Source organism: Malania oleifera, chromosome 4, assembly GCF_029873635.1.
Source record: "Malania oleifera isolate guangnan ecotype guangnan chromosome 4, ASM2987363v1, whole genome shotgun sequence".
In the NCBI taxonomy this organism is placed as follows: domain Eukaryota; kingdom Viridiplantae; phylum Streptophyta; class Magnoliopsida; order Santalales; family Ximeniaceae; genus Malania; species Malania oleifera.
In genome coordinates this window covers 116,829,106-116,850,060 of record NC_080420.1, presented here as the reverse complement: position 1 = coordinate 116,850,060, position 20,955 = coordinate 116,829,106, and the positions used below count along the sequence as shown (strand labels likewise).

Genomic DNA, 20,955 nt, shown 5'->3' with positions numbered 1-20,955 from the left:
TACTTTTGAAGATGCATGTATATATAGTAACAAATTATTTTTATATATATATAAACATGAAGCATGTAGGTGAAATTTATTTGTAAAAATTTTACTCAATTAACTCAATATTTTACTTCTAAAAAGTTGGAAAGATCAATATTACAAAGTCTGTGTATGAATATGTATTTTACAAAAGCACTAAGTGATTCACATATCCTATTCGTATTAACGGTATTATATCCTCATTTTGTAAAGATTATTAGATTAATCAATTTATAGGTATATTGTATGTTATCGTTAAATCGGTGAGATTTTTTTTGTTTAAAAAAGATAGAGTATTATAATCACGTGACATTACATATTCGTGTGATAAGATCAATATGGATGAAGCAAAGTGAACCTCACCTACTTGATTTAACCTGATGCTGTCATATGAGCCCGTGATGATCCCGAGCTTGTGGTGTCCTCCCTTCTCTCTCTCTCTCTCTCTCTCTCTCTCTCTCATACAAACAAAATTTTAATGGTCTTTTTTACGACTTTTTATGATAATAGTATAGAAAAAAGATTGATATAACTTCAGATTTTTGACTCTGGGTGAAACATTACATTATAGATAAATACACTTACAAAGGGGAGAGTATTTCATTAATTAAATACATCTATATTATATATATACTTAATTAAAACAAACTAATTAAGAAATTAAAAAAAAAAAAAAAAAAGGACATTACTTGTATAGACTATCGTACACTACTCTAATTAGCTGGGCAAAAAATTATAACACGTATAGCTATAAGTGGGGAAAAAAAATAAAGAAACAAAGAAAGAATTTAAAAATTTTCCTTGTGGAAATCAAACTTGGTGGAGGTTTTCCGGGAAAAGTCTAGGGCTAACCTTCTTAGGTCCCCAGTGAGTCCAGGTGCACCACAGTAAAACACCCCTGCATTAATTTCACAAATTGAAATTTATTAATAATGAAAAATAATTATTTATATCCCATTTTAAGTTCTTCATCTTTTTGTTTTTTGTTTTTTATAAAAAAAAAATTCTACGTAAATGTTTGAAAATTAAAGTAAAGTCACATTTTTGCAATTTTGAAAAAAATTAAAAATGGGTTTGTAGATTTAAAAAAAAAAAATTATTATAACCTGTTGAAGATTGAATAAATTATTCTTTTTAAATAAAAGCTAAGAATAGCATCTTCTTTTTATAATTTTGCAGATTTTGTGTAGAAAATTGGGGTTCTTTGATTTTGTCAAGATATTTTTTGTTTATTTTTTCGTTGGTTTAGCTACGAATCAAGCAAGCAATTGAAGTTATAACGTTTACGTACCAACTCGCTGATCGGGATGCTTGATGGCGACGTGCTTAAAGACGGTCCGCCAGTTGGGGCGGGCGAAGTGGGTCTTGACATGGGTGCCGGAGACGATGTCGACGCCGTTCTTGGCGTGGTGGAGGGACTGAAGCATGGCGATGAGGGCGGAGCGGGCGTCGCCCTCCTCGTACACGCTGGTGCAGTAGTTGTGGAGCTCTATCACTCCTTCCCTGTCGTTCTCCGCCACCTCGTTCATCACACCCTTGAACCACTCGAACGACCCCTGCTCCCTCGTCACCCAGTAGAAGTACGCCCTCTTCGTCGCGAACGGCCTCCTTTGCTTGATCCCCCCTGCCGCCAGCGGCGGCGATCTTCCTTCTTCTATCTCCTTCTGGTGCTTGATGTTGTTCAGAACGTCCTTGACAATGCTGATGAGAGGCGTGGCGCCGATCCCCAGCCCCACCAGGAGGAGCACGTCGTATTTCTTGTAGTCCTGCGCCGGCGCCCCGTACGGGCCGTCGATCAGTAGCTTCGGCAACCTGCCGGCGGGAAGAGTTCATAAATGATGATTATTATTATTTTCTCTAAATTTTGACAAAAATATAAGAACTTTTAATAAACCTCATTAAAATTTCAAAAATTTAATAAACCTCCCTCAAACTTTTAAAAATGACACATACTTCTCCAAGAACTTAATATTTATAACATTTTTTTTTTTTGAAAGGATGGTATCGAGGGTCCCTTTCACAATCGATTAATTCACCGAAATAATGAGTTTATCCTTTTATCTCTCTTCCTAAAATATTATTTCAAATAAAAAGCCGTAAAAAATCTATTTTAGGACACTTATACCCTTCAAAAAGAGTTTTTTTGCCAAATTTATAGGAAGGTGAGTATCTTTTTAAACTCTCCCATGAAGCTTCACATATCACACAATATTTTATTGATAATTAATTTTTAAGACATTTATACTGCTAAAAAAATTTATCTTTTCATCAAGTTTAAAGGACAGTTCATGTTTTTTTTTTGACAAATCTTAAAAAAAAAAACTGTAAAAAAATTGAAGCCCCAAGGGGAATCATAGGAATTTTTAAAACTTTAGAAAAGGACCATATTTTTTTGTCAAATAGATTTGTCTTTTATCATTTATTTTTTCAAAGAGATCAAAGGGGATTTTTGCTTTTTTTTTTTAATATTTAAAGCAAGTAATTAAGTGAACAGTATAAAAGAGAATTAAGGGAAAGAAAGAAGTTAAAGAGTACCTGGGCTTGTTACTGCCTCCAATGTCAGCTCTTAAGAGGCCGCTCTGGCCAGCTATTGGAGGCTGGCATGCCTGCATGCAGCACACGGGTCATAAACTTCATCAATATAAGAAAGAAAATTTTAGGGCTGTTTGATTCTCGGGAAAAAGGAAGAAGGAAATTTCATTAGTTAGTACGTTGTGTGGATCGAGTAGGTACCTTGGAGAAGAGGGCCTTGAGCTGGGATGTCCAGTCGCCCAATGTGCGAATATGGACGCTCACGTAATCGTCTCCCGGTGCAGACGTAATGGAGAATGGATGCCTGCATGCCCATAACGATTAAATAATTATTTTAAAAATTAATTATTCGATCCTAATTATATTAAATGAGCTTTAATGTATTATATATTAGTTAATTCACTCTTGAAATTTAGTTAATTAATTACCATTGAAATGGAGACACATCTGAGCAGTTCACGAAGATATATTGCCCACTCGTGTATCTGAATCCTTGAGGCTTTGACATGTGAAGAGCTAACACATTTCCAGGGTATACTGCTACCTGTTCATCATTAATTGAAAACAAAAAAAAAAAAAAAAAAACGAGTTATTGCATTGTTTTCTAAATTATCAAACCTAAAGTTAATCGCAAAGCAAAATTAGAATTAAAATTGCACCTTCAAAATTTGGACCGACTTATATCCCGACCTAAACGCACGAATCAATCGCTCGCACGCATATAACACCATAGGAACTGCTAGATACATCCACGTCTGCAACATTTAAAAAAAAGACAAAGAAATATTAGTGCATGAACCATCGTTTCTATTGAAAGTTGTAATTCTCAAAGCTCAAACTCTCAAATTAATTATCGCTCAATTCATTGATGTTGAAATTCGAATATGAATGAAGTAGTGGGTGTTGGAGAGATGGATGCTTACGGTTTTTTTGTACCATTTCTTCGAGAGGTAGAGGTAGTAGCCATGGACGATGAAGAGGGCGTAGACGATGACGAAGAGGTGGTGGGAGTACCAGAAGGCATTGAATCCCGTCAGCCGCTTTAGGGTCTTGGGGAGGCTTAGCCTGTTGCGGCGGAACCAGGGCTGGGCCAGCACGTAAGCGATAGCCATGAGCACCACCATGACCACCCCCGTCCACCCCTCCGTCCCCTTCACAAACCACCAATAGTTGTTCGGCCTCTTCTCCCCGAAAAACGGCTTCATGGGCTCGTACTCCTCGTCCGTCGCGTGCAGCAGCCGCGGAAAGTCGCACGTTAAATGCGCTCCGGCGTGAAGCCCTACTCCGATCGCTATTCCAAACGCGATAACCTGATAAACCCAAATCGTCCCCGAACAGAAGACTTTAATATAAATCCATCTTTGAGTTTTTGTAAGATTGAGATATTATGAATATGTATATACCTTGTGGAAATTAATGTTGTCGTCGAAGGGGACGACGACGCCGAGCTTGGTGCGGCTGCGAAGGAAAGTGATGGTGTTCCGGCAGACGGGGAGGAGGATGAGGGCCATGTTGAACTTGAGGGTCTCGGCGGCGCCCTTGGCGGTGGTGACACAGTAGCCCATGACGTCGAACACTGCCCGGTGCTTGTACTGGATGAACTTCCAGGTGAAGAGGGCGGCGCAGACGGCGAGCCACAGCAGGATCACCCACACGCGCTTCCAGTTGTCCTCCACGAAGTACTGGAGGTTGCGGTAGCCTCGCCGGAGCGGGTTGGGTTCCTTGGTGGGCACCAGCTTCTGACTTAGTAGCTGACTCAGTACTCGGCTGTTCGTTGTCAGGTTCGCCGACTGCCCCGGCGCTTGCAGCAGCAGCATCTCCAAGTTGTACAACTATTCAATACCATTGCACCACAAAAAATAAATAAATAAATAAAAATTATTGCACCTCAAAATAAATAAGCCTAAATGCATTGACACAATTATTAAAATAAATTAATTATGAAATTTTTATTTAATGTATATATGAGATCCTAAAATTAATTCTATCTTGTGAGATTAGATTCCTACTGCAGGTTCATGGTGGGCTGTAAATTGGATTGCGCTGAAGTGAATTTCTATTGGGCCATTGGGCTCGTTCTTTGAGTCCAGCAGTGCACTTGGGCTGAGCACTCTGATTTTGGTGGGCAAGGAATTCAATGGGCCTCTATTTGGGCCAATTCAAATCAATGCTAACAGATCCTACGAGGCCCATGCTCACCAAAATTTTGATATTAAGTTTAGCTTAATAAAATTAAAATAAATAGAAAGCTTATTAATTATAGGACCAGTGTTTGGATAAGAACCTCAATGTATCCGAGGTTATCGGGATCCAACTCTTCCATGATAAGAGCGGCATACTCGTCCGCCCGTTCTTTGATATTTGAAAGCTTATTGGCTGAAGCACTTAGTGTGATAATCTGCACATTTAAAAATAAATAAATAAATAAATTACATAACTATTAATCCAAAATAATTCTTCTAAACACTATCTAAGTTTTTTTTTTTTTTAATTTATAAATTAAAATTCTCACCTCCTTCACCTCTTGTTCTGTAATTCGACCATCAGCATTTTTATCGACCCTACATTTGATTAAAATGAGGTCTATAAGCACTTGCAAAGGGCAAAAATTGAATCATAAAAATATAATTTGTGCTAATAAAGGAGCGACCAAAATAAAATTTAAAAAAAAGGTAAAATATTTTGATCATTTAAAATTTTAATTATTATTAAGGAAAAAAATGACAATTTTTAATTTTTTATCATTATTTCTAAAATATTTTTTATTTTTCCGCAATTTTAAAATACCAACAAATGAGCAATAATAAAATTAATATTTCTTAAAAATTATTGATTATAATTTTTTCTCTCTCCATAAAATCAATAAATTTATGATAGAAAACTAATTTTTTATGTATTTATTTTACTTGTAATGCTAAGAATCATGTATTGAGTCACGTGGACTCCATTTGGGTTTTTGAAAAAAAAATAAAATAAAATAAAATAAAAATGAATTTACCCCACCAACCCCAAATCAAAAGTCAAAATTTTCCACCTTGTGGGCCGGGGGGGGGGGGGGGTTGGGGTTCATGCGCTTGACGCGTACCCAAAACTGCCCCTACATTATTAGGGGTCAAATAAAAGTTCAAAGCAAGGGCATAATAGGAATATTAAATTTGAAAATTTCCTACATGTCAAAGAAGGTTTGGAGGCGGGCGTCGAAGCTTTGGTCGGTAATTTGTTCCCAGAACTCATGCAGCTCCGCCTTGCCGATCGACGCCGATATTATCCCCCGCCGCCGTGCCAGCGCGTCGAACAACTCGCCGGCGAACTCGCTTGACTCCTTCATTCCTGTCCCGTTCCAAAAAAATAAAAACAAATAAAATAAAATAAATATTACTTAATTTTGTGCCCATATATATATATATATATATATATATATAAATTTTAGAAATTATTTTACTTCTCGTGTGTCCTATTTTATTGATATTTCGGACTTTATTTATTTATTTAAATAGTTTATATTTAATATCTAAACATTACACTTATACTTATTCCCTGCTATAAAAAGAAAGTGAATAAAAATAAATTTGATGGATTCAAATTAAGTATAGTATTTCACTATTATATTTTATTTAATGGGGTATAAAATAAAAATTTTTCTTGCTCATTTTCACAATGTATTTTTTAAAAAAACCAATAAAGGAAAAAAATACATATCCTTTCATTTTTTTTATTTCTTTAATTGTTTCTCGATTTCAAAGAGAGTAATAATATTATCACTTTAAAGTTTTAATATTTTTCTTTTTAGAAAAAAATATATACATACCTTTCATATAATAGTGAAAAAGATATCTTTCAATCATTGTTATAAGATTTTTACTATACTTTTTTAATTGCACTCCACCCTAATATAATGGATGTCATAAAATGAAGTCATAACATTAATCGAAAGGATTGAACTTAACTAATTTCTAAAGTTTATTTTTGTGATTGTGAAATATTTTTTAAAAAAAATAAATTTAATTTGAAAATAATATTTTTAAAAAAAAATTCATAAGTCCATAGCGCTAAAATTATCTATATAATTCAACCATTATTTCTCTAAATTTAGATTATTTTTTTTAGCTTCATCAGAAATCTACATCAAGCATGACCCATGTATGGACAACTATATATTATTTTAAATTATTATTATGTTTAGATAAATTAAGATTCGAACTTAAAATTAAATTTTTATAAAATTTAATATTTAAAATTTTGTACTTTCAAACAGGACAAATAGACCCCTTTATTCAACTCCTACATTATCAACATGCCAGCTTGATATAAAAAAAAAAGTACTACTGAAATACTGACGGTCCAAAAATAATGTTAAGACAAGAAATAAAGTATTATTTTGGCTTTTGTCCCAACTGGCCACTGCCACTCCTTCTCTAAAGTAATCCCTCCTCTTGTCTTCTATTGACTTTCAAACCTCAATCTCCCTTGATTATTGCAACTAATTAATAATCAATCAATCAATCAATTAATCACATTATGGCCCCTTAAAATTTATCTTCCAAATTGAATAATTAAAAAAATCTTGTATACATTTTGATGTTTGTTAAGAAGGTTCGTCGTTGCGTTAATTAATATTTTTTTTATGAATAAAAAGAAAATTTAACTTAAAGAAAGAGAGAAATTATTGTAATGAAGTTAAGCATGGTGTAGAATTGAATTTTTAAAATTCTAATTATTTTTGGTATAGCTTTAATTTTTTCCTACTTAAAAAAATTAAATAATTACAAGAAAATCTTTTTTTTTAATACTAAACAGTTGTGTAAGATTTTTTGTATTTTTTTTTTGGGTAAGTAATTTTAGATTATACGTTTATGAAGTACCTATGCATTGACCAAACCGCGTCTTCGGCAGAGCGCCGTCCACCGCTAACTCATCGAACCGGCGTTCGATCTCCGACCAGCCACGCTCGTACCGGCTGCCGACGTTTGTGGTCATGAACTGGAGCCCGCGGAGGGCGCGGGCGGCGCCGGACTTGCTACGGTCGACCTTGTTGAAGGGCCGCGAAGTGGAGGTGGAGGCGATTCGGCGGAGCTCCTGCGACACCTGGCGGATCCGGAGGGAGAGCTGCGAGCTGAGGGACGAGGGGCGGCGCTCGAGGCGGCTGGCGAGGAGCGCCGTCTCCGGGTCGCCGCCCTTGATGTTCTGGACGGAGACCGAGTCGTCGCGGACGTCGAGCGTGATCTCCACGTACTCGTCCTTGAACCGCGCGCTCTTCTTGCTGCTGTTCCTCTTGCTGCCGCTCACCAGAGGGCCGCTGTGCCCGACCCGCCTGCTCCCGGCCGCGTCGGCCTCGGGCCATGGATCCGGATGCTGCTGGTTATTGTCTTGGTGGATCTCCATTGATCTTCTCTCCTTCCAGAACCAAATCTGCTGTTCTCTCTTCCTTCTTCTTCTTCTTCGTACCTAGCTTAAATATAAAGAGTTGCAGGCCTTTGTGTTTCTACAAAAATGTAAAAAGAAAAAAAGAAAAACACGTCAGTGGGTATGTTCGGTGCATGGGTAATTTTGGGTTTTCAAATCCTCAATGAGATTTTGAATAAAAACGGAAACTAAGATTAAAAGAAGAAGAAATAGTAAAAAAGAAATTAAAAAGGAGACACTTGTTTTTTTTTTTTTCTCAAAATTAGAAGAAATTCATAATTGATACGATGAAATGACAATAATACCCTAGAGGGTTATGTTTAGTGCATGGGCAATTTTGGGATTTCGAGGCTTCTATTGATAAGTTCCCAGATCTAAATCAGCCAAGGGAAAAAAAAAATGAAGACGAAATATTTTTTGGTTCGAGAAATTATCAAAACAAGAGGAGGATTTTGGGGCATTAAATGAAATAAAAATTAGTTAAAATAAAGAATGTATATTGTAAAAATTAAGTAATTAAAAAACTTGACTTCAACTATTCATACGTACTAATTAAACGTGAATTAAACTTCAAATGAGGACGGAGGGGGGGCTCACCGGAAAGAGGAGGAAGACGCCGAGAGTTGGCCGGAGGAGAAAGAAGAAGGCATGCAATAGATATCTAAAGAATGAAGAAGCGAGAGGGAGAAGTATTGGGAGAGGTAGTAGTTGAGAGTTTCTAGAGAGAATTGAAAGGAAGAGGGTTATATATATTATTCTATGCGTGTGTGTGGGTGGAAGAAGAGAGAAGTCAAAAAAGAGAAACCAGGGGGCGCCATAACAGGGAAGGAGTACGTAGTTTCGTAAGGAGGGAAGGAAGATGGCTCAGCAGTCAGCACTAGCATTAGCATTAGGTTGGTGGTTAGGTTTGGCGTCCTCCCTCCAATTTGAATGCTTTTTTTGTGTTTAAAAATATCCAAACGCACCACGCAGCTCTGCTTGATCGTGTGCCTATATTTTACACCCAAAAATTTTCTTCGGGACAAAAACTAAATAGATCAAATATATATATTTTAATTTTTTTTTTAAATAATTAAATATATTTACGTTCACATTGAGCACTAGTACTAATTGTTTCAATTATTAAAGTTTAGCCGGATGGGTTCAAGTGATAAGTGTGATTTGTGATTTTAGTGACTCTAAAATCACAAATTTGATTCCCCCTTAAAAGTTTATTCTGATAAATTACTAAGAGTACATCAATGGGCAAATAACTTTCACTCCTTCGAGTTTGGTGTCGCACCATAGTGTTCAAAATGACACAATAGTAGCTGCAGTCCCTGAGTTATAAAATATATATATATCATTTACTAAAAATTCATGTTTTTCGTGTTTTCTATCTTTTTTTTTTTTTTTGGGTAACGCCGGGTATCCACAGCCGTCAACGCGCGTCCGTTTTACGGTCCGCACGCACCGGCATGTGACTAATCCCACGCCCTGTAGCTCGTGTTTTCTATCTTTGAATATGGAGCAAATGAATATTTTTAATGGAAGCATATCCTTAAACATCTCTATGTTATGAAAATTTTACACATGTATATAGAGTCGACCTAACCATTAGGTGGTTGAGGTGTTCTTCTATTTTTGGGGCCCCCAAAATTTTTTTAATATAATAATATATTTTTTGGGGCCCAAATTTTTTTTAAATTAAATAATGTTAATATTATTTATTATGCTCTCTTCCCATACATTGGCTTCTCAACTAACAAATAAATGAAATTGTATTTTAAAATGTAAAATAAATACAATTTATTTTTATTTTTTTTTCAACTCTCGTTAACTTCCCAACTAACAACTTTATTATATTTTTAACTATCTATTATTCTCATCTTTTTTCTCTTAAACTCTCTAAAAAAAAATTTCCATCTCTCACACTCTCACTCTCATCTTTCGGTCTCTCTATGATTTTTGCTCCGACTCTTGTGTTCATCATTTTCGGACCTCCGATTCTCTGTAATTTTCATCAATCCTAATTTTGATTTCAATGTTTGTGCATTATTTTTCTATTATTTTCAATCTAAGCTTCTTTTTTTTTTTTTTTCTATTTTTTCTTAGATTTTGGAAGCTTTGAGGTTAGAGCGTTGTATCCAACAAGAATCCGATATCTCTAAAGTCTCGCTCACCAATCGATTTGCAATAATAATAATAATTAGGTTATATTATTTCAATCTATTATTTCTATAGATTTATTAAATTTATTTTTATTTGTTTACATAATTTATCATTTTATAGTTAGTGTTAATTTTGAAATTTAATTATGTCAACGAGAAAATATGAATTCGGATATGAAAAACGAAGAAAAAAAAATAGAAGAATTAGTGTCATCTCAAAAGGGAGCTCTTGATAAATCTATTTTTAGTTCTAAAAAAAATATAAATGAGTAAGATGAAAATCCTCCAAGAAATGAGCAATCAATTCTAGAGATGGAATTAGAATTTAATATAATAATAATAATAATAATAATAATAATAATAATAATAATAATAATAGTGATAAAGATAACATTGATTAGTGATTTTGCATCTTAAAAAGTGAGAAAAATTAAATTTAAATAAAAATAAAAATTAAACAAAATATTAAGGGTCTTTAATTAAATCATTCGCTTAAGACCCCATATTGTGAAGAGTCAGCCCTGCATGTATATAGGTCCGTGCCTACAAAAATCAGTCCTGCATTCATTAATATTAGATATATAAAGAAGAGAACTACCCATTTTCCATACGTCTAGAATTTAGAAAACAAACATGCGAACACGTGGAGGAATAAGTCTCCTCGATCTATAATTTCCCGTTGCAGGTGGGCTCTAATCATTTTGGGAAAGTGTAAAAGGTTCATGTCTCTTTACATGTTTATGTATCTCTTGTTTATATGCGGGTCACGTTATTATGTGAATCCCATTTCTTTTAATATTTTCCACATACATAACACCAAACAAAGATGTTGGGGGACTAACATTTTCTACAATTTTTTAGAAGTTTTTTTTTTTATAATCCGGGGACTCTAGTCACCATCGTACTACTTTGGATACTATGGTGCGGTACCAAACCCGGAGAGGTGAAAGTCGTCCACCCATTGACGCACCCTTACCAATTCACAGGCGTAATGCCTCAAGGGGAAATAGAACTCGTGACTTTGGGGTCACCAAAGTTACAAATCGTTCTTACCACTTGAACTGGCTAGGATGGACTTTTTTAGAGGTTTTAAGTTTGATTTGCCTGAAAATCGATACTTTTATTTATCAAGAAAAAATTATGGAGCCACGCAATCACATCTTTTAATTTGTTCTTTTTTTCGATTTGGTGTTGTTTGAAGAGATCCGAACTAGAATTTTGAATTATAAAAAAGAAAATGTTGAAACGCAGCATGGACACCAAACCCACCGCGGTGGGGTTCGTCAAAACGTGAATAATGGAGGGAGAAATCTCTACAACTTAAAAGTGAAGGGGTATCACTTTAATGCAAATGTGCATACGCGGAGTCAACTCCAAATATATTATTGAAAAATTTTTTAGCTCACACCTCACAACCCCTCGCTAGTGGAATAGAACCTAAAGTCTTTATTTATAATATGGAGACCAAGTAAACATGTAAGACTCCCCTTCCATTCATTCATTAGCTATGATGTCATACGAAGAGGCCTTTTCATATTTCTCAAGGCTTAGCTTCAAACTTTTAATGTTGATGTCCTATATTGTTCAAAGGTTTGTGTCTTCATTTGATTTGTAATGTACTAATCATTAATTATATAATTATGTTATGTTAGAGTTTTAAAAGTATGCAAGCGACAAGTATACATGTATTTTACGACTGTTCATCATAAACAGTGTGATTCTATGAGTTTTATATTGCTTTTTTAACTTTACTGTAGGTACGATATCACAAATATTTTCGATATATTAAGAATGAAATGAAATTAAATCATACAATTTTACTAGGGGTGGTAAATCAAGTTAATAGGTCGGTTTCGGACAGATCATAAATGGGTCGGGGTTAAATGGGTTTGGGTTTGGGTTGACCCATTTATTAATGGGTGACTACTATGTAAATTCAAACTCATCTATTTAATAAACGAGTCACCCGTTTAAAAAAAATTTTAAACATTTCATATAAAAGGATTTAAAAAAAAAAAAAAAACCACTCCATTTTATTTTTCAATGGGTGACCCGACCCGAATCCGCCTAACTTGTTTATAGGCCTGGCAAAACGGGTCATGACCCGTTGGGTTATCCGGACCCGCCCGTTTAAAACGGATTTGGATTTAAAAAAATCAACCCGTTTAATAATTGGGCGGGTCACGGGTTGACCCGTTTATAAACGGGTTTGGGTGGGTCACCCGCTGGGTGACCCGTTAATTTGGATACTTTATATATATATTTTGATTTTCAGTTCAGGCTTCAGCCTTCACCCTTCAGAACTCAGAAGACTCGGCATTCCACGACTCTCCAGTCTCCACCCACACAGCCACATAAAAAAAACCCTAAGTGACTAAGTCCCTAACCTGCACTGCCGGCCGGCGGCCACGGCTCTCCTCTCATGCTCTCAGCCCTCACCCTCTCAATCCTCTCCTCTCCTCTGGACCTCTGGTGCGCTGCTACGCTGTGGCCCACGGCTCTCCTTTCAGCTCTCACTCTCTCAATCCTCTCCTCTTCGGATCTCCTCTCAGCTTTCACCCTCTCAATCCTCTCATCTCCTCTGGATCTCTAGTGCGTAGCGACGCTACGGCCCACGACTCTCCTCTCAGCTCTCACTCTCTCAATCCTCTCCTCTCCGGCTCTCCTTTGGTGCGCTGCTACCTGCTGCGGTTCCGATGCTGCGAACTCACGGTCTCAGATCAAGCCCCACCTCCAGCCTCCACAATCCACACCTCCACAGTCCTGCATTAATAAATATAATGTAGTATTTTTTTTTTTTTAAAGTCATTTTATATGGAATTTTTTGAAAAATTTTAAATTAAATAAATTATATATTTTAAACGGGTGACCCATTACCCGCCCGTTTATTAGACGGGCGGGTTAGGATTGGCATGTGTGTGACCCGTTTAACATCAACCCGTTTATGACCCGGCCCGTTGGTGACCCGCCTAGACCCGGCCCGCCCGCCCGTTTTGCCAGGCCTACTTGTTTAATAAATAGGTCGATCCGAGTTGACCAGTTTATTAACGAGTCAGCTTGTATTAAACTCAATCCTTAGTTAAACGAGGTAGATCACAGGTCACCTGTCGAATTTAGACTCGTTTTGCCACCCATAAATTTTACATATAATTTTTCACTTCATTTCATTCCCAATCAAGTCAATTCATTAATGACGAGAGAGAGAGAGAGAGAGAGAGAGAGAGAGAGAGAAAGAGAGAGAGAGAGAGGAATCATTCCTTCCTAGTGCTTCTTATCATGGCAATGAAGACTTAGCCAAATAGCAAACAACTTAATGTTGGGGTCCAAAGTCTTCCTATTTAGTGTCAATTAATTAATTGATTAAATATTGGAATAAGAAGAAATTTTTTTCACGGCCATAGTTCTCCATACTAAAACTAATTCAAAGATGCAAAATAAAAAAATAATCCAGACAATAAATAAAAAATGAAGAAATAAACTTGACTATACTAATTTAATTATTCTAACGAAAGGAAAAGTGCAATGACCAATTAGCATTTGTTCATTTATTTGTGTTCATCTTGACACTTTTTCATATTTTCAAAGCATTACATTGGTAGTAGTTTATTAGTTCCTATTGTCAAATGTCAATGGTCCATTTTTCATGGATCTTGAATAATGTTTTTTGAAAATTTTTTTAAAGTTCATTTTGCACGATTTCTCTTACTTTTTGGACTTTAAAACATTAATAGGTTTGATTTTGTCTTTACCTACCTCTCCCTTATAGCTTATTTTCTATTAAAAAAAACATAATTATATCAAATGAGGACGTTAAGTAGAATTCACAACGCATCAATTCTATCGATTAAATCAACGAGTTGAAAGTCTATTAATTCTAAGCTACTTGTGTGCATTAAGAGATGTATTCCTAAGTTATTTGGATCCTGCATAGAATTTCGTACGGTCCTGAGGCTTAAGTTTGGGGTGAACCTCATGACACTCTTTGAAACCCAATGATCATATGATGTTTGATAGACTTTATCGCAACATCTCAGAGAAAGGCTTGAAATGACGAAGAATAATAATATTAAAAGTTTGATGGAGTCGCCACTAATCTATTACTTACCTAGGTGCGGTTAGTTCACCTAATTATTACTCTTTGATCGATCTCTAAACTAATCCTAAGTTAAGGAATCAGTAGTCTTAGTTTGCATTTACTAGAGTTGGGATCGGAAGTTCAGTTATGCGAGGAGAAAGTACTAGCACCCCCTACACACTTGTTTTATGAATGGTACCTAACTAATTATGAATTATTCCTAAATTGAATCTAATGGTTTTTAATTAAATCCTTTAAAATTAATAAATGAAATTAATAAATAAAAATTTAAAAAGGAAAATGAAAACTATAGTGCGATTTATGAATGTCTAATAAGAACTCAAAAGGAGGGGATCTTGTTAGATAAATCCCCCCCTCAATAATTATACCAGTGGTTCAAAAATCATACTGGTTCGAACGATCTGAACCAGGTTTGACCCGATTATGATAAGTGGAGTACGTGTCTTGCAGTAGTGGAGACACGTGACTCTACTTTATTTTATTTTTCAAAATTTATTGTACAAGGATGACATCAGCCTGGCGCCAATTTAAAAACATCGTCCATTTCCTAAATAAGGAATTCATTAGCTTGACCATTGATTAATTTAAAGAGTAATGATATTTAAAAAAGTTTGTTTAAGATTTTAAAAATCATTGGCAAAATACTTTTGTACAAAAGCCATTAAATTAATTTAAAGGATTTTTATGCACTTGTAGAATTAATCTTTTCAAATAAGTTAAGATCTTATTGAAAAGAGTTATTAAAATAAATATTGAAAATTATTCGTACAACCTTATCTTACTGCACTGTAGAATTTGGCAATCAAAAGATTGGCAAATAAATTCTTTAATTTTATTGGGCTTTATTTGTTTCATGCAAATTAATATAATCTAATAATTATTACTCATGTGTTCACCTACCACGGCTAACAAAAAATTATATATATATTATTTTACACTCATAAAGAAAGCACTAAATCATTAGTCCACTATTGCGCCCGTGACAACACCACAGTACTGCAGATAAAGATTAATTAATTTATAACCTTTATAATGTCATTCATACATACATACATACATACATACATACATACGTATATATATATATATATATATAACATAAAAATAATAAAGATATTAAACACCCTTAGATTTTAGATTAAACACTATCCATTTAGATCATACATTTTAAAAATCAGTAATGGCCATTTGAAACTTGAAAAATATTGAAAAAAGGAAAGCAAAATAAAGAAAATTTCACTTTTTCATGTCTGGTTATCAAGGAAAGTGAAAAAAAATAAAAATTATATTGGATCAATAAACAAATTTTTAGTTTTATGCATCCTTAAAATTTGATTTTTCTTAATTTTAAATTATATCAAAACAATTTTTTGTTATTTTAAATGGTGTTAGATATAGAGCAAAAATATAGTAGAGAATAATTTTTTTATTTTATTTTTTCTAAATAAAATCCTTAATCCGAACTGGTCAAAAAAAAAAAAATCTCAAAAGCCTACAATATGTATGATTATTTCTCTAAAAAATATGTTAAAATTTCTCAAGAAAAAAAAAAAAGCAAACTCTGGTGTGTTAAAATAAAAATAATCTAAGACAACCACTCATGTGGTTGACGTACATGTTGAATTTATTTATTTTTTAATTAAGATGCATAGAATAATTTTTAAAAAATTAAAAATCTATTATATCAAATGTTGAGAATTTTCCTTCTAAGTTTGTCGTACATTGAAAAAATTAAGTGAATTATGAGTGTTTATTTACATGGTTAGACCCAAGACCTAACGGATTTAAACTTTTGAGTCATGTTGGTGCTCACTCATGTGTATCATGTCCACCCATGGACTCCTCCGCCTCTGGTGACTTGCTCCCATGAGGGAGATGACTTCTGTTCAAGAGAGAATGAGACTTACAAGTGAGGGGGAGATTGTTGATAATTTCACTTGTGAGTTCGTCCCACATTAAAAAATTTGAGGGGATGGTAGGTGCTTATAAAAGAAAAACATAAACACAAAGAACAATAGTATTTTTATTTCAGTACTGAGTCGTGAATACTACATGCTTTAGAGAAGACACAATCATAGGTATTTATAAGGGATGAACGATACAATTGTGGTATTTTGAATTTCAAAAAAAAAAAATCGGCTCCTTGAGGCTCCTTGAATATTGGAGTCAAATTTTCAACAAGTGTACAACAACGTTTTGAATGTTTGAATTCTTCTTTAATTGATAAGGAATTTGCTGAAGTGTTTTCATATATGGAATTGAAGTGTCTTCATGGATGGAATTGATTTCTTCATGATTTTTTGAAATTTCTTCATAGGCGGAACTGATGTCTTCATGGATGGAATTGATTGAGGGGAATGTCTTGCTAATACTTATATACATGGTTAGACTCAAGTCCCAATAGACCTAAGCTTTTAGGTCAAGTCAGTACTCACCCATGTTTATCATGCCCATCTATGGACTCCTTGGATGCTAACATCAAATCTATTATATTAAATTAAAAATAATTAAGATGCATAAGCTAATTTTTAAAGAATGCTAGTGATCCATTATGAGAAGATCATAGTGATCTCCATTATATATACATAACTCAAATCTATTGTATCAAATTGAAAATAATTAAGATGCATAAAATAATTTTAGAAGAATGGTAGAGGTCCACTATGAGAAGATCATAGTGATCTCTTATATATACATAACTCAAATTGGACTTGATATGGTACCACAAAAAAAGGAAAATGGAAATGCAAGGAAGCATTATTATGTATTTAGGAAGATTGAAGCTAAGGTAGTTGAGATTTTTTTTGCATCACCATTTGTCTATCATATATACACACACAGACACATACGCGCGCGCCAACAACTCCAAATCCTTCATTTATGTTTCTCTATTTTTAACAAAAGGGAATTGTGTGAATGAAGAACATGCATGGAAAGTGAAAGAAAAAGGGGTCATATGCTTATCCATACTTGGACTAAAAAAAATAAAATTTTATGTCTAATCCGGTCAGTTCAAGTAGTAAGGGCGAACTTGTGATTTTGGAGACTTTAATGTCGTGGGTTTGATTCCCTCTTGAGACATTACGTCGGTGAATTACCAAGGGTGCATCAAGAGACGGACGCCTTTCACCCTCCTCCCCAAGTTTTGTGTCATACCATAGTGTCCAATGTGGCATGATAGTGGATGGAATCCTCGAGTTATCAAAAAATTAAAAAAACAAGTAAAAAAATAAAATTTATTTTGTTTGAAGATTAATGAATTTTAAGCATTTATTTGAAACAAGTCAATCAAGAATTTTTGGAAAAAAAAAAAAAAAGAACTAGAAGAAAAAAAGAACAAAATCTATTTATAATATCATATATCCTCTCTTAATTTTTTTTAAGGAAAAATTGAGCGTTAAATGGTAAGAAAAATGTTGATTAGGGTGTACAACAGATTTGATAAAAATATTTTTTTCTCTCTATATTAAATGCTGCTACAAGAAATTGTTCTAATATTATCAAAAATTAACAAAAAAACACTAAATATTAATTGCATCGTATATTTTCTTCTCTTATTATTTTCAAGTTCTAAATGAGACTAATTAAATTGAACATTCTTCTTTACATTAATTTCATATCTTCATACTATTTGGTTAACATTACAATGTTTATCATGTGTGTTTATCAAATATAATAAATCTAAATTAGATTTTAAATAACATTAATTAGCTGACATCACTTGCACCGGTACAATCGAAAATAACAATTTTTTTACAACTCACTCACAAAATATGCCATAATAGGTTTTTTTTTTTTTTTTTTGGTGCAATAAATCTCAAAATTTAACCTCCACAAATGCAAGATCCAACCTAAAAAGGGACTATTTTAGTCCACATTTGGTGTGTAACCAAACCCCACTATGACTTTTTGAAAGAGTGTTGCATCAACAAAGATGAGAGTGGCAATGTTATCTTTCCAAAATATTATAGGAACAATTGTTATCAAGATGTGTAAAGATAAGGACAGACACATGACAAAAAAAGCAAAAGCCCCTCATAATTCATCCCAATCACTATCAATACATGTATATAAGCATATATATATATATATATATATATATATATATATTGAAACTTCCCTGTTATTTTTAATGTATTAAATCACAAATTTAATTTTGATTTATATACATATTTTTTTAAAAACGATACAACGATACTTAGGAAGATTAGGAAAGAACGGGAGAATCTATTTATGATATTATACTTTTCTTTCTATTTCTATATAAATTTATTATTTCATTATTTATTGATAATGTGATGCCGTCAGCTTTTTACCATGTAAAAAATATCTCTATTATTAATTAAGAAAAGTGATGATAGTTTTTAGCCTGTATTTTTTTTACTCTTTCTTCTTAAAATGTTCTTCTTCAACAAGTTCAAAATTAAAATTTAAATGATAAATTAGTGGTAATTAGTAAATGTGACATTTTTTTAAGAAATATGAACTTATTAACTATCCTTCAATTTATAATTTTATTTCAATTTTAAATTAAACTAGTAAGATAAAAGTATCTTAGAAAGAATGAAGAAAAAAATATAAATAAAAAAATAGCCTCCTTTATACATACTTATACTGGTGGGCACTAGGGGTGAGCATAATTTGGGGAAACCAGAATTAATCGATTTAACCGACCGAAATTGGTCTGTTCGGTTTGGGTAAAAAATTCGGTGAATCGGTTTTTGGTTCGGTGAATAGGAAATATAAATTCGATTAACCCATTAACCGATTTAATAATTAATTAAATTTAAAATATAAATTAATATATGTTAAATAACTAAGTTTCACCAAAATTCTATTTTTAATAATTATTTTTAAATAATTTTGGTTAAATTAGGTTAACCGAATTACCCGAATAGGTAATTCGGTCGGACGAGATTTGGTTAATACCCTTTATTCGGTCGGTTCGGTTAATGGAAATGATTAACCGAAATTTTTAGTTAATTCGGTTAATTAACAGAATTTTACCGAACCGACCATTTGCTCACCCCTAGTGGACACCTCTTATACGCATTTTCTTGCAACCTTAAAATTGAAGAAAAATATAAGTCCTCTCAGCGTGGTCCTCCTATTAAATCTTTCCATTTAATAAAATCATTCTAAATAATAGAACCTACTAAAATACATGTAGGTCCTACCATATGAGAATCACTGTTTGGAGTGATTTTTTTTTTTATTTTTTTTTAATGACGTGGGAACTCCAGCTACCGATGAGTCCTCTGGATCCCCTAGTGCGGCACCAAACCCACAAGGGTGAAATGTTGCCGCCCACCCATTGACGTACCCCTGGTAATTCACTGGTGTAATGCCTTAGAATGGAATCGAACCCGTGATTTTGGGATTTCCAAAGTTACAAATTTGCTCTTATTACTGTTTGGAGTGATTTTATTGGACGAGAGGACATGATAGGATGAATTGGTTTTCCCAAATGACGTAATTTTTTTATTTTTTGTTTCTAAAGACGCTATTTTTTAAGGTATAATGGAAGGGGTTGTATGTTTTTAAGAAATAATGAAGGAATTAAGAACAAATTTTAAAACTTTAAAATAAAAAAAAATTAAAATAATTTTATCAAAATTACTCATCTATTCTTTTTTTGTAAATATTAAAATTAAAAGGCAACTTGTAAATTGAAACAATTTTTATTTCTTGGATGATGATAAAAGAATATATATAAAAAGGGGGGGATAGCACACACATATATAGGAAATGGCTTGGTGGTTTCCCACCAAACATTCACTACATAATCCAATAATGTCAATGGGGGATGTGTATAAACGTGTGATGGCACAGTAGAAAAGTAGTGGATAGAATGGGTAAGGGCATTTATTAACCAAGTCGGTCCAAATTGAAGGCACTCTTTGTTGACCTCGTGACGATTTTAGTTAAGGGCACATTTCCCTCTTCCAATGAGAGAAGAAGATGGAAGAAAATGACATGTCAACAAAAGCTGCATCTGCCCTTGCTCTTGTTTATATTCCACATTCATAGTCCATGGTTTTTCCTTCTCTTCTTCTTCCCTTCTTCTTCTTCTTCTTCTTCTTCCAAAAATAAAATAGTATTAGGTGAGAAAAAAATTGAGTTTATTTTTTTAATTGGTTTGATATATAGTATTATCGCTATTTTTTTTATTTGCTTATGTGTTATTAGTTGACTAAACTATTGTTATTTTAAAGAAAGAATAACAAGTCTAAGTACAATTTATATATAAAAAGGGAGAGTTTTGATCATACGCAAATTGGAGTCGAATTCGAAAGTACGACTAAGGGAGGGGAAGGTATTGGTGTGTGAAGTATATTTGCTTCGTACCTTCCATATACTTTATTCAACAAAATATCTGAGTTATCTTCTATATTTATATTGTGTGATTCTCTCCAACTATCTGCGATTCTAGTCAAGTACATAAGAGTTCCTTACCCCAAGAAATCTTAAAAGGATGTTATTACCCTTTTTTGAAGCTCGTTGATTCCTACTTCATTCTTTATAAAAGGTTGTTTATTAAAATGCATTTTGGTTTATTTGAGCATTATATAGGGGTGCATTCTAGTCGAGTTGAGTCAACAAAGTGACATACTCGAACTTTACTTGACATAAAAGTGTTGAACTCAAATCTTGACTTGAACTCAATCGATCTTAAAATTGTTAAATTCAAACTTGACTACAAGTTTTAAAAACTCGAGCTCGACTAATATATAATTACTAAATATAAAA

General features: G+C 33.6%; 1 protein-coding gene across 1 annotated transcript; it reads right to left on the bottom strand.

The window, feature by feature from the left end:
* Positions 1-547: 547 nt before the first annotated feature.
* LOC131154303 (respiratory burst oxidase homolog protein B) lies at positions 548-8,783 on the bottom strand. Its single transcript, XM_058106990.1, has 13 exons — positions 8,557-8,783; positions 7,419-8,038; positions 5,727-5,886; positions 5,069-5,117; positions 4,841-4,954; positions 3,960-4,388; positions 3,480-3,866; positions 3,216-3,311; positions 2,985-3,100; positions 2,758-2,860; positions 2,560-2,630; positions 1,316-1,836; positions 548-922 (listed from the first exon to the last, which is right to left on the bottom strand). Exons 2-13 carry the CDS (start codon positions 7,936-7,938, stop codon positions 813-815), a joined length of 2,676 nt encoding a protein of 891 aa, XP_057962973.1. The 5' UTR covers positions 7,939-8,038; positions 8,557-8,783; the 3' UTR covers positions 548-812.
* Positions 8,784-20,955: the final 12,172 nt, after the last annotated feature.

Excerpts from the sequence above, each read along its gene's own strand:
- LOC131154303 (XM_058106990.1), bottom strand. The coding sequence starts at position 7,938 with ATGGAGATCCACCAAGACAATAACCAGCAGCATCCGGATCCATGGCCC. Across the intron at positions 4,389-4,840 it reads ATAACCTCGGATACATTGAG|TTGTACAACTTGGAGATGCT; the intron begins GTTCTTATCCAA and ends GGTATTGAATAG. Across the intron at positions 1,837-2,559 it reads GGAGGCAGTAACAAGCCCAG|GTTGCCGAAGCTACTGATCG; the intron begins GTACTCTTTAAC and ends TCCCGCCGGCAG.